Source organism: Nannobrachium achirus (assembly GCF_963921795.1).
Source record: "Nannobrachium achirus genome assembly, chromosome: 4".
Classification (NCBI taxonomy): Eukaryota; Metazoa; Chordata; class Actinopteri; order Myctophiformes; family Myctophidae; genus Nannobrachium; species Nannobrachium achirus.
Window position 1 is genome coordinate 42,539,906 of NC_137813.1, and position 14,364 is coordinate 42,554,269.

At 40.4% G+C, this 14,364-nt stretch overlaps 1 protein-coding gene across 2 annotated transcripts; it reads left to right on the forward strand.

The window, feature by feature from the left end:
* The first annotated feature begins 5,604 nt into the window (after positions 1–5,604).
* On the forward strand, positions 5,605–13,826 carry zfand2a (zinc finger, AN1-type domain 2A). 2 transcript variants are annotated; one of them, XM_080723914.1, is made up of 10 exons: positions 5,605–5,733; positions 8,919–9,011; positions 9,694–9,788; positions 10,099–10,230; positions 10,346–10,512; positions 10,622–10,750; positions 10,855–10,930; positions 11,028–11,107; positions 11,787–11,871; positions 13,504–13,826. In XM_080723914.1, the coding sequence occupies exons 2-10, from the start codon at positions 8,957–8,959 to the stop codon at positions 13,543–13,545; spliced, it is 861 nt and encodes a 286-aa protein (XP_080580040.1). In that variant the 5' UTR covers positions 5,605–5,733; positions 8,919–8,956; the 3' UTR covers positions 13,546–13,826. The 2 variants fall into 2 exon arrangements, with proteins under 2 accessions (XP_080580040.1, XP_080580041.1); XM_080723915.1 differs by having other exon boundaries at positions 5,635–9,011.
* The last annotated feature ends 538 nt before the right edge of the window (positions 13,827–14,364 follow it).

The following is a 14,364-nucleotide window of genomic DNA, read 5'->3' on the forward strand; positions in this document are numbered from 1 at the left end:
GCAGGCTACTGATGTTTGTGTATGTACTGTATGTGTGTGTGTATATCGTATGGTCCATGGATGGATGAATGAATGCATGTATATGGGTGAGCGAGTGTGCGCACAAGTCTGAGAACAACATATTACTTTCAGAGGACAGACTTGCCTTGATGTGCAAACTGCAAAGCCTAAACTTTTATAGACCAAGCCAAACAGAAAGGCTCAAACAATGTCTTGGGTATCATCAAATCTTGCTCTGTAATTTCCTCCCTGTTAGTTAGTCTGCATCATAAGCCCTTGATGGTCTCTCACATTATAAAGACCTGTATTCTTAATTATATTCCACAACCTAGCCATCTGCTCTTGTAAAATAAAAAATCTAATGTGAAAATCCCAGTGATACTGTGCTTAGTGCATTGTAAACAAGAACCGTGTAATGAAAAACAATCTGCTTAGTTAAGTGATTGTTAATGTTTACGCATTGGTGAATAAACTGCAGGGTTATGTTTTATAGATGCTTCTGTGTTTTTGTTGTTTTGCAATAGCTAGTCTGCAATGTAAAATAAAGTCGAATTGCCTCAAATCCGTGATTTCAACACGAGGTTGAAGGTTTAGAGGTTAAGATAAGCATTTACACAATAACATAGTGTAATTATTAGTTTCTGATACAGAATACAGAGGAAAAAGTGAAGAGAAGGGTACAGCTGATTTGGTTGTACACATTAAAATCAGTGTCAGGCCCTCTGGACAATCACTGGAGAGAAAGGTCAAGTCTGTTCCATCCTGCAGACTGCATAACTTTATAAGAAGACCTGTAGCGCCCACTTGTGGCCGTGTACCTTACCTACATTAATGGAAATTCTGGTCAGAGTGCTATGCCACTCTGGGTGATTTGCTGTGAAGTGGCAATAAAGGGGACACAGTCACCACTTTGGAAAGGATTATATAGTTTAATGTGAAACTATTACACCCATATGATTATTCAAGATGATAGGTTTGGTTATACCACACACACACACACACACACACACACACACACACACACACACACACACACACACACACACACACACACACACACACACACACACACACACACACACACACACACACACACACACATTTCACTGATGAACCAGGTGTTTACAGAGCAGTGCCATCTGGCAGCCGAATACTGGCTCACTAGCCAGATGCTACAGAAATAGGCCAGGAATTGATGCTCTATAGACGCTGCTCACATCTCCTAGCTACATCCTTAGGATAAGTTACCATACCACTGTATCATCATTATGGGGGGGAGAGGTTTTACACCTTTAATGGCACACTTTGACCTTATCAGTAATGGTTACTTTGGCAACAGAGGCCCTCATAATTGTGTTTTATTGTGTGCAGGATTGATGGCAAGAGGTGCCAACATTATGACAACAAGTTATGATGATCCTCTATGACGGTCAAACATCTATGAAAATTTGATATTGAGTTTCTTTTGTTAATAATAATAAAGACACCTCCCCTCAGGTCACCCCCCCCCCCTCTCTCTCTCTCTCTCTCTCTCTCTCACACACACACACACACACACACACACGCGCACGCACGCACGCACGCACGCACGCACGCACGCACGCACGCACACACACACACACACACACACACACACACACACTGTGTGTGTGTGTGTCGGACACACCTGACATCAGATATTAGTCCTTTATGATAATTACACCTCGCCACTCCGACATGTCTCCTTTCCGACATGTCTCCATTCCGACACTAACCCTATCTCTAACCCTAAACTTAACCTCTATGGAAGTGTTGCCACTCCGACAATAAGAAGTCAATTTCGGAGTGGCGACATGTCGGAATGGAGAGCGACACCCGCCAAATGGAGTAAGTATTTAGGCCTGAACTGAACTGAATTAGAAAAATATACAACTTGAGCAGTGGTGGAAAGTAACTAGGCTACATTTACTTTTATTTGAATTATTTGAAAGCTTGCAGATATACATTATAGACTAGCCTATTACAAAACACACATTAACTACTTTAGCCCTATTTTATACCGTGGCTATTTGAAAATAGCATCAGCACAACGCCTCGCGATCTACAAGCCCACTGGGATCAGATTTGCTATTTTCAAACACATTGTAGACATTTTAAGGACATTTTGATGCCAGTATACTTTCGTATTTTTAGTCAAGTACGTTTTGGATTCCGGACTTTTACAACTTGTGACATTGTTTTTCTATTGACACTTTTACTTTTTTGAGTAGGCCTCCTTTTTCCACCACTGTTTGACACTTTCGATTATGTCAGTGGTTCTCAAAGTGGATTCCAGGGAGCATGTGGGTTCCTTTAGGGCAGGGGTGCCCAAAAGGTAGCTTGTGATCTACCAGTAGATCACAAGGGCTGTGCAGGTAGATCACTTGACATGCCCCAAAGAAATATAGGTCTATAATTAAAATATAAAAAAGATGTTTACAAGCACGCACGCACGCACGCACGCACGCACGCACACACACACACACACACACACACACACACACACACACACACACACACACACACACACACACACACACACACACAAAATAATGATCACAACACCCCTATTTTTGGCATCTGTCACTTGAATTAAGGTGATTTGATTGACATCAAGAAGGGCCTGTCAGCTCCCTTCATGGCTTCTAAAGTAGGCAAACCCAATACAATTCTTTGTTTTAAAGAGTCAGTAGCATTACAAAGAACCAGAAAATGGGATAAGACTTTTACACACTATTACCATTACAAGTGTCATATATGGGTGGGTGACGTGACGTAACGTTTTCGCTGTCCTCGGTGTCAAACATGTATAAATAAAAAATATATTTGTCAAAAACCTTCTGAATATTGTGCAGGACATTAAGCTTTATGTGAACTTACTCAAGATTAAAACATTTCATTCCTCATTTCTTCAGAATTTTCAACCAAACATGGCAAAACTCATATGGTGTGACTGTCCTGACCTTGTTTCTCAAAGTGGGACTTGAATAAAACTAAGAAAAAGAATTGCTAAAAATCATTTGAAAATGAATTTAGGCTAAAAAAATGTCTATTTGTGAGCCTATATCTTTTCAAAGTCAAAGCATAATGTTTTCAGTCATTTCTGATCAAAAACATTTTGTCCCCCAAACCAAAATCATTTGGTGTGACACTAGTTTGGACAAATTAAACAGGCAATTATTTGGACACCTATTGGCTAGAGAGGTCCTTCTTCTGTAAGGCTATTCAGCACTCCCAGCACAACTGCAAGACAGGTGTCTGAGGTGAGTTATGATTTTAACATTTTCATGAAATGCCATCTTGTTGAAACTTTGACAAACTCACCACTTTGGATGTCTGTTGGTGTGACACCTTTTCATTAAAAAAAGCTTAAGTTATTTGAAGTTTTGGTCATATTTCCATGTAGATCTAGGTTGCTTTGTTATAGCTAGCATGCTGTTAGCATGTGTACATAGTAGCCTCAAGGTAAACCTAAATGCAGAAAACGTAATATGGTGTGACACTTAATCATAATGGTGTGACATGTCTGCTTGTCACGCCATATGACTTGATTGTCACACCATATGATTTATACTGTATTTAACTACAGATATAACAATAAATAACAAAGTCCCATGTTTCTTTTGTCCATTTAAACATTTGTTTTAAACATTTTTTACATAAAATGTAATTTAGCCTCATTCAGTGATACTTCAAATTCATCAGACAGAGCAGAAACCCCTTCACAGAAACCTTAACATATTGTTTCAATCTAAACAATATTTTCTCTTTGTCTTAAACTATACATTCCATTTTCTTTTGTCAGCTGGAAAATGACAAGTGCTGAGAGAACGAGAAAGTACAGGGAGAAACTAAACAATGACCCAGCAAGGAGAGAGGAGCCAAAGGGGCGAGACTGCATTTTCTACGAAGAGCAGGAGGTTGTCTGTGGCATAGCAGAACCGCAACAAGGCAGCCGGTTTGCTACCCTCACCAAATACGACTGGCTGATGTACAATACAGTCTAAATGTATAATCTAATCTGATCTAATACTTTCACTCACTGGACTGGACAGTGGACAGTGTTAAGGTAGGACCCGAGACAAAACTAGCGAAAATAGCTGATCTACAAGCTCTCAACACGTTGTGCTGCGAGAGCTTGTAGATCAGCTATTTTCGGAGTTGCGCAACCCAGCACTCTTTAGCTAGTGGAGATGTGGTGTAATGTCATGATTCCTAATTACATTTGTTCAACACAAAATGCTGTGTTCAAGTTCAGGAGACTTCGGAAAAAAGCAATTTACCTGAATGCTGAGTTCTGTTTCCACTAATTGGTGTTAATAAAATGTTGCCTTGGCTCCAAGTGTGGCTATGCGCCTTATTGTCTCTTTAGGATCCTTCTGCCGTGGGCCGGCAGAAGACTTAGGTGTGCGTAGCATTCCTGTGCACATCCTCATCATCCATCTACTACTACAATTCTTTCTTATCCCATGTTAAAGCCCTACAATAATATCCTGTTCAGAAATATTAAGGCCATGTTATCCTGGGTAATTGTTTAATCAATCAGTAAAGTTCAGTACTCACTAATAGGTAGGTTAAAACACAGTTTGCTTTGACACATGAAGATATGATCATACGGTGTGACACTAAATCATTTGGTGTGACATTCCACATAGTGAAAAATCATACCTTTATTAATGATTAAACCAAAAAAATGTTTATGGATTACATAGAGAATATTATCAGGAAGAGTCACAAATATTTGTGTAATTTTAGAGAAAGTTTTGACAGAATACATTTAAAATATGTTGTAAGATCATGAACATGGGCCGCACACAGAGTGTCGATTATGAAAAAAATATACAGATATAATTAATTTTCAAAAAACTATAGTGGATCACTGGTTAGTTAAAGGACTTTGATAAAGTGAGTAACTTAAGAAAGATGTACTCCATTTTCATTTTATGAACAATTATTTTCATGTCACACCATATGACGATTTTAGGCACAAGTACAACAAACTGCTGAATAAAGTCTGATTCCAATAAAATATCTAAAAACAAAATGTATTTCCATAAGGTTGAGAGTGAGTAGAACAAAAGTAAATAACTTTTATGCCTGCAATTTAAAGTTTTTTTAAAAACACATTTTTTGGGGCGTCACGTCACTGACCCACATGCAACGCCAGTTGCGTAGTTCCAAAGGAAATGTTTTGGGGGCTGTGTAGATCATGTTGAGTTGTTCATTTTAAAAGTAGCTCTCAAGTCATTTGAGGGTTAAATTGACCCATACTAGTCTGTAACTCTGACAGTGTACAAATGGAACCAAATGAACCATGACGGGTTCATTAAGGTTCTATTTGCACACTGTCAGAGTTAAGGGAAGACCTAGCCCTGAATACAGGACTCTCATGTATATGAGAGTCCTGTATTCAGGGCTAGGGAAGACCTTGAAATGTGAAAGTTTGAGAAACACTGGATTACGTCATCCACAATGACACCAGGTTTTCCGATGTCATCCTCGGGCACCATCGTGTAACTTCGAGAAACGTCGATGAGGTCACGCGGAAGTGGGAGGAGCCTGGGTGACACATCAAAACCCTGCCATGATAAAAACAGACACATAGGAGCTAAAGGTTTTCTGCTCGACACAGAGAGACATTTTGACCAGGTTTAACGCTAAACAACTTCTTTCCACCGACGTGCTAAACACAGCAGAAATACAAACATTCGTCCGGTGAGTTGAAATAATCATTTATCGTGTGAACACAGTTTGGTGTAGTACAGTAGTAGTAGACAGTCGAAATTGTCGTTCATGAAGTGTAAAATGTAGCTAATGCCAGTTAGCTCTTAGCTATTTGATACAGTCAGCATTTAACGTTATGTGAAGCTGTTGTTACCAGGGTAACGTAGCTTAAAAAAATAAAAGTAATTGACATTATCATTGGGTCTAAAAGGGTAATATTTACCGCTATTCTTCAGTAACCTAACACCCATAACTCTATTATTCAGCGTTTGCTTGGCCAGATGATACTAGCTATCTGTTGACTGTTGCTATCTGTGCAGTGAGTAAAACCCCTGCTAATGTTAGCAACTCTAAACAGAGGTGTGTTGTTATTTTTTTGATTGAACGCCAGTGTTTGTCTCTTTTATAATAATCTGTCTGGTTATCTTGTACCAGCATCCGAGCTTAAGTTGTTATGTAACTTGCTTAACTCGGTTTGTAGTGGGCCTGTTGTTGTTGCCAGCTACAAACTCCCCAAGCCTATTATACTGCTCTCCTATTATTATGCTATGCCTGTTAAAAATGAACTGATGATATACAAGTTGAGATCAGATTATTATTTATTTCTGTTGTGTTGTATTGTAGATATAGGTTTGACAATCGTTGTTTCATAAGACCAAACTCCTTTATGACTCCCTTTTGGGCGTTGTTTTAAATCTATTGCTTTGAAGAAATGGAAGTAAAAATTTGCATTATTTTGAGTTAAAATGTAATCATTTGAGTCCTTTTGAGAGTTGAAAATGTGTAATCTTAGTTCAAACTAATTGTGTATGTTGACAAACCTTAAACAAACAAGGCTTGACATTTCTTCAGTTAAAACATGTTTATTTACTTTTCGCAATAGTGGTATTTGCTAGAAAGAAACCACAGTTTCTCGCCAGGGGTGGCGCAGTGGTAATGTCCCTGCCAAAGGTTGTGGGTTCGAATCCATGGTGGTACATCCGACTTTATCTAGTGTCAATGTGAACACAACTGGCCCGTGTTCGGGGGAGGGTAGCCGGGCGGGGAGGGTGATATTGGTCATTGTACTGTATGTACTCCCACGGGCACAGGTCAGCAGGGAGTGTTGGGCGGAAGCAGAGCCTTCTAATCAGAGAGTCCTGCCACTGCGGGGTCAGAAACAGCGCTGGTCACGTGGTTCATTGTCTCTTTACACCTCATAGACTTCAATGCATTTTGTCAACTTCCGGTTCGCCGTTTGTCACTATACGCCAATAGATGTGTGCGTAGAAGACCTGGCCCCATGAAGTGAACGGGAGTGACGCAACTCTTCATTCTAGGGCTCTGGGCGGAAGGAGTAGAACCCAGGCTCTACGTTCTCCCGGTGGGGGCTCCTTAAGCCTGTATCAGAGTCGGCACCGCGGTGTAGTCTTTTGAGCGTTAACGTTGTAGTTTTATGACTCAAAAAGACTACACCGCACTACACCGTGGTGGATATCCTTCCACCGCGGTGCCGACTCTGATACAGGCTTTACTGGCAGCTGAGTCGGTAGGATGCAACAGCAGCACCAATACAGAAATGTTCGTGGGGAGGAATTCATTGGAATAACAACTAAATTCTGGAGAAAAAGAGGTTAAAAAGTAATTTGAGATCATAAACTTAACTCATACAGGGCCAGATTTCCAAAATATGAATATGAATGTGCGCTTATAACGCCAGGAAATAGCTATTTTGTATCCCCCCAGACCACCTTAACCAGACCACCTTAACGAATGCACGTTCACCATACCATACCACCAGATGACCACTAGAGACCACCATACACCATACACTGACATGGTCCCATGTTAAGCCTGTTTAAATCCACATAACAGGATGAGACGCTGACTTGGTCCTCATTGACTTAACATGGACGGGCCGCCGGTCACCATTTCAGCTCAATACTGTTCAATTCGTGCTTGATCGTCTCAAACCACCATTGGTATGGGCATCGGGACGTATATAGATGCCACACAGAAAGTTTCAGAATCAAAATCCGACCTAGTGAAGCTACGTGAGGGTCGGATGGTTGCATTGAGGCTAACGCTAGCAGAGGCCTGTTGTCAACAGGAAGCCCTGGTTTAAAGGTGACGTCATAATCGTATCCTTTTTTTTCACGGTTTACGTGTGGACATTAGCTGAGGTAAGCTAACCATTTCGCTCCGTCTATAAACACATATTAAAAGCTTAAACAATGCTTTTATATAAAAGTCGCTCCGAGTCGCTCGGCACCAAACGCCATAGTGAACTAGTCGCTCGTAAAGTCGCCCGGCGCTAACTGAGTTAACTTAGGACGATTATCTCTCCCCTTCAATAATACCAATTGGTATTTGTACCGTATTTTATATCCTTGTTAACGTTGATTAGTCACCTTTACAACAGTATTATCTTAAGCGTTGTGCGATCGTGGAATGAGCAACACAGCTAAATGTGTGGGTAGTGCCCCCCAAAGAAATTCGCTCTATTTTGAAAGACCTGCACCTGCTGGCAGTGTGACTGGCACCTGAGCATTGGTCCTGCAACTTTTTTGAGTTTGCGTGTAGCAGCAACACTGCCCCCATGGAAAGATGCCACGTCTGTCCCTTCAGGACAGATTCAGTTACAGAGTGAAAGCATTGCACAATCCTTTAAACGTTTACCTTGTTGTAAAGGAGACTAATCATTAATCGATCACAACTATATAAAATATTATGTTACTGATTGGTATTATTGAAGGGGTGAACTAATCAACCAAAGTTAAGTTTTTTAGGATTATAGTAGAGTTCTCAAATCCGACCCTACCCGACCTATATTTACTTCTTCTTCTTTAATTATTTATATTACTTTTACTCTGTGATAGTTGTTTAATTCTTCCCGAAGCCGCCACTACCCGACCCGATGTTTTGGGTCGGGTAGGGCCTAAAATGTATGATAATTAGTCGGGCTGGGTCAGCCCAGTTAGGGCTGGGCCTTAATTTCAGGCCCGTTGACAACTAAGTAAAACATCACTGGTGGTTTTTGTACTCTGTTTACAACTACATTCAGCCAGCCAGACCGCCTCGCAAGCTTATTTATTATTTCATTGATTAGCATCAACTTTAAATGCAGATCTAGAAAGAGAGTGAAATCTTCTTCAGTTTTTAATTCAATACCATTCCTCCCTCTCTCTCTCTCCCAGAGTGCTACGGTTTGAGGTGGCCACATCACAATTGTACAATGGAGTTTCCAGATCTCGGAAAGCACTGCTCTGAGAAGACTTGCAAACGCTTAGGTAAGTGGGCTTGGAAAGGCTCCTCACATAGTTCACCTTTTGTTACTTAACACTTTGACTACCTCAAGGCTTTTTCCTATTTTATTTACTATTTATCTGACCTTCGTTGTCCGCGTGGCGGCTCCCGTTCATGGCCATTCAAAGTCTTTTCTTTCACGCGGAGAAGAGAAAATACAACCGCGATGATCCGTTGGTACGTTATGGTCCATAGAAGAACAGGCAGTTTGAACACAACTCAATGGGAAACGAAAGTCCGCTGATGTTGTAGTCATTAGGGGTGCCACGGTTCAGTCAGCCCACGGTTCGGTTCGTATCTTGGTTTTTGGCTCACGGTGTCGGTACGGTTTCGGTACAGCAAAAATTGAAAATGAAAAAAGTAAAGAATCCAAAATGTTCAGTTAATTTTAAAGATGGGGTGCAATCATTTGTTTCCCCCCTAAAACATGATAATCAGTTATTATGATTATACTAGGAAGAAGATTTTCTCCAAAAAAAAGTGTACAGAAAGAGTTAAAATTATGTTTTTATGTGGCCACACCCAAAAGAATAAAGAAATTCGGTTCATTCGGTATGGGCTGTTCTGTTTGGTACAGGGCAATTCGGTTCGGTATACCGGTTCGGTTCAGTATTGTGGCACCCCTAGTAGTCATGGTCTTTTTAAGAAGCTGGTTTACTTTTGCAGATTTCCTGCCGATGAGATGTGATGCCTGTGAAGAGATCTTCTGTAAAGACCACGTCACCTATGCACATCACAAGTGCATGTCCTCTTACAAGAAGGTATTTAATTTATTTCACTACAACAAGCTTAAGATGTTTTTGTTTTGTTAACTTGATTTTAAAGGCCTAAAAGCATTTAATGTTATGAGTGGAGTTAATGGATTTGATATTGGTGCTTGCAACTGTGTCATCATGGTCTTCTCTTGAGTCACACGTGAGAAATAAATGAGATGAGAAAATAAGGTGGGAATAAGGAATCATTAAACACAAGAGAAGCTTGTAATGTTGTTAAATTAGATTGAGAAGGTGACATCCTCATCTAGTGATGATCTGTAACAGTAATCGTTGTTGTGCTTGGTTGTTAATGTAGGATATCCAGGTTCCTGTCTGTCCTTTGTGCAACATTCCTATTCCCATCAAGAGAGGAGAAATGCCTGACATTAAAGTTGGTGAACACATTGATCGGGATTGCAAGTCTGACCCTGCCCAGAGAAAGAGAAAGGTTGCTCTTACAAATTTACCGTATTATATGTATTTTCCATGCTGTGAGACAACATTGATTCAAAGACCTAATGGAAAGAAAATAACTAAAGATTAACCTTTTTTTTCCCCTTCAGATTTTTACAAATAAATGTTCAAGAGGAGGCTGTAAGCAGAAGGAAATGATTCGAGTTACATGTGACCAGTGTCACTTGAATTACTGTCTTAAACACAGACACCCTCTTGACCATGACTGTAAGACTGGTGACAAACCTGGTGACAAACCACCAGTCTCCAAAAGTGGGTAGGTGCAAAATATCCTAACGCTCCAGAGTTCACTCAGCCCAACACCTTTTCACGTATATGAGGTTCTTTCAACGATGGTGTTTGATAGTGTGATTTCTTTACTTTAGACATGCTGCTCTCATGCGGACCCAAGGTGCCTCCTCCAGCAAAGGGTCTGGGTCCAGTTCAGCCAGCCAAGGAAACCCTGCCCCTGTTTCTAATGGTGTGCCTGCCAACCACAGAAGCAACAACAATGGGTAGGTACTGTGTGTGTGTGTGCGTGCGTGCGTGCGTGCGAGCGAGTGTGTGTGTCATTTGATTGTGAACAATTTTAAACATTTCTTTCTTCTTTTTTTCTCAGCCAGGGCCAATGGATGCCTACTCCAGTTGTAGCACAGAATGTAATACCACCATCAGCCTCATTTCAGGCTGGCCTGGTATGTATATTGTTCAAATGACACTGCATAGCCCCACTCAGAATTTGAGTGAACATATAATTAAATGTGAGTGTGTAACATCTTCCTGTCATTACAGACGGAGGAGCAGGCCTTACAAAGGGCTCTGGAGATGTCTTTGGCTGAGTCGAGGCAAAATGTTGTTCCGCCAACCCTTAGGTGAGCAATCACCTTTTTTTGTTTTTCTTTTAAAGTGGTCGCTGCGTGTCCATCTGTGCACGATCCACCTACAAGCCGCGGTTCGTGGCCGATGAGAAAAGACCACACTCGAATCCATCTGATCATACTATTTTTTTTATGTCCAGTTTGAACCTGTTTCCGGTGCAAACCGGATGCGCTACTTTTCGAGCAGATCGGCACCATTTTTGATTAAATAAAAAATATAAAACAAATCTCTGGAATTTCCGGCGTGGCAGCCTGGACCACCGGAAATATCTCTGGGATCTCGGGTTGGGGCTGTAAATGAGTTAAGAACTATACTACTCCCACAACAAGAACTATAACCCTGCATAGTATACAGTATCAAACAAACACATCATAAACCAGCCAAGAAACACTTTATGGTATTAAACTACTATTGATGGTAAACACAGTGGATTTTCTAGCTTGTTACTACCTCAAACAGACCCTGTAGGCTCAGTGGTTACTGGATTTGTCTTTGGCTGGGTGTTTAAAAAATGTGCCTCATATATGTTTATTAGTATTGGAGGCTACTTTATGTTATTTTATGTTTGATGATAACTTTACCTTCATGTGTGTCGTCATAGTCTTTCATTTTCAGCTTCAGCATCTGCTATGATAACCTGTTGTCTGATATAGTATTTTTTGTGTCTCTTAGCCCTCAGGAGCAGGAAGACCTGGCTCTGGCTCAGGCCCTCGCTGCTAGTGAAGAAGAGTACAGACGCCAACAGCAGAGACAACAGGTACCTGCCAGTAGCCAGTAGCATGCTAACAGGAGCACATGTAGGTACAAGCACATATTTTGTTGACTTTCACAAATGGTGCTATAGTAGGACTAGACTACATACAGGGTTTCCATGGGTTATTAATATTATTGGTGACATCAGGGATCTCTATATATGGCAGGGGTGTCCAAACTTTTTTTCAAAGGGAGCCACATTAGAAAATATTAAAACGCCCAAGGGCCTACTATACTGTATCTCCAGAAATAATGTAGTTTCGGTCCGACCATAACAAAGTCAGATACATATGCATCGCAATTACAATATTTTATCATCAATATTTAATATCAATTGTCTTTTGTCAGGTGTGGTGCTCTGAACAAAACACAAAGAACTCACATTACCAAATGTAACCAGACATGCAAGGTAAAGCTCATGCTTCCTTCAGTGCATGAGGAGTGAGCCGGCCGCTTCTTATCACCTGACGGGGGAGTTTCCCCGGTAGGAAGTAGTGTGTGGAAGGAACATGTTAATCCAACCAGTTCCTTTCCCCTCCATCAGGCTGACCAGGGTTACCTTTTAATAAAGTAAAGTGTGGATGGGTTAGACAACTGCCAATGGATAGGGTGTTGACAAGAGCAGATGATGGCTTAACAGGCAGGTTGTAGTGGAGGGTAAGCATTCCTGAAAAGAAAAAAACATGTACCAGCGGGAGTGTTTACACATGGTTTACACAAGTGAGAAGAGACCTTTATTGATCCCACGAGGGTCGCCCAAGACATCACAGCAGTTAAGATACTGATTATTGTGCAAGAAACGCTGTGCCAACTGCTGTCTGAATCACCATAGAATATGTATCCTCATCTCCAAGAGCCATCTGTGATATTCTTGACACATCAACTTAATATTCACATGTTCATTCTCGGTTATCTTTTAAACTGCATGTGCGTCCTCTGAGCCCCATTTGGGCATTGAGGCTACAGAGAAAGATACAGAATGCCAGGAGACTATGATGAGAGGTATTTAAACATATTCGATCATCAATAAAATGTAGGCAGGCTACTTGTTGAAAGAAATGCATATCTTTTTCTCTCCCTCTTCACCGCTCGCGTTTTAGAGGCGCATGACAGAGGTCACATTTTTGTTTTAATTCTTATGGGATTAATGAAGAATCAAGTTCTTGACAAATTGTTCATCTGCTGTTTGAGGAAAAATAAGTAAATATTTTTCTTTATTGTGGTTGGCTACAATATCATAATCACATTATCATAATAATAATAAATTGTAGAAATTATTTTGCATCTGTCTGAAGATGGCAATGATAATCCCCATCTTACGTTGGGAAGATGGGGACCATTATGGTACTTGCAAAACTTTAATTATGATAAACAGCTTTGTTTATATATGCAAAACATATAGTATCTGTGCTACCATAACCCCCTCTCTGAAAATAGGCAACCTTCCACTGGCATAGTTCTGACTGTTACCTGGACATTTATTAATGACATATCTTCGTTATAAATTAGTTTTTTAATTTCCATTCACTGTGATATTCAAGTCTTTTTAATTTAAAGTGCTAATAATAGATAATTATATTTCCCAGTTTTAATAATTTTATATTGAATATTTATGTTATTTATCTTTCTATTTCAGGGGCGAGAGTCCTCCAAAACCTCCAACTGCAGCCTTTCGTAACTTCTGACAACTACCTACTGTATATCCCATGAGCTGCTCTCCGTGGTCCATTACTGCACCTTCAGGATACTGATGTCTAGCAGCAAAGCATCACTGAAATTCTTAAATTGAAGGATCATTCTCCAGAAATTCCTGAATTATTTACTGGCTTCTCTACTTTAAGCACATACTTTAACTGCCGAACATGTCACTTTAACCAATAAGTTGCTCTGTACATATTTTATATGCTGATTACTAAGCAAGATATTACCATATTAATCTTAAATAAATTATTTTGAAGATGTCCGAGACACTTGGGTTTAATTCTGAATGGCTGCATTTCTCTGTCCCAACTTTTGTGTGTGTGTGTGTGTGTGTGTGTGTGTGTGTGTGTGTGTGTGTGTGTGTGTGTGTGTGTGTGTGTGTGTGTGTGTGTGTGTGTGTGTGTGTGTGTGTGTGTGTGTGTGTGTGTGTGTGTGTGTGTGTGTGTGTGTGTGTGTGTGTGTACGTACTGACTGACTGTGTGTACTGACTGACTGTGTGTACTGACTGACTGGAGGCCTGAGCTCTAGTGATGTGGCACTTGTTGACAGGGAATTGGGGAAAGTTAACCAATTACAAATGGGACAGTCAATATAGTGAGTGAGTGATATAATACTTTATTAGCAGGATTGGTAACAGTATAGGTAGTCCAGCCAAAGGCTAAAAGGGTTAACACAAAAAGCCCCGGGGGGGTTGATTCCATTGTGGCCCATTGCACTCATGGACCACATTTCTTTCTTTTTAAATGCAATTCGTTTTTTAGTTTTTTTTTCTGCCAACTCGTAAGGCTCCATTTGA

What these genes read in the sequence shown, in the direction of transcription:
- zfand2a (XM_080723914.1), top strand. Translation starts at nt 8,957, where the DNA reads ATGGAGTTTCCAGATCTCGGAAAGCACTGCTCTGAGAAGACTTGCAAA. An exon ending in GAAGACTTGCAAACGCTTAG is followed by an intron (nt 9,012 to 9,693) that starts GTAAGTGGGCTT and finishes TTACTTTTGCAG; the next exon opens with ATTTCCTGCCGATGAGATGT. An exon ending in CCTCATTTCAGGCTGGCCTG is followed by an intron (nt 10,931 to 11,027) that starts GTATGTATATTG and finishes CTGTCATTACAG; the next exon opens with ACGGAGGAGCAGGCCTTACA.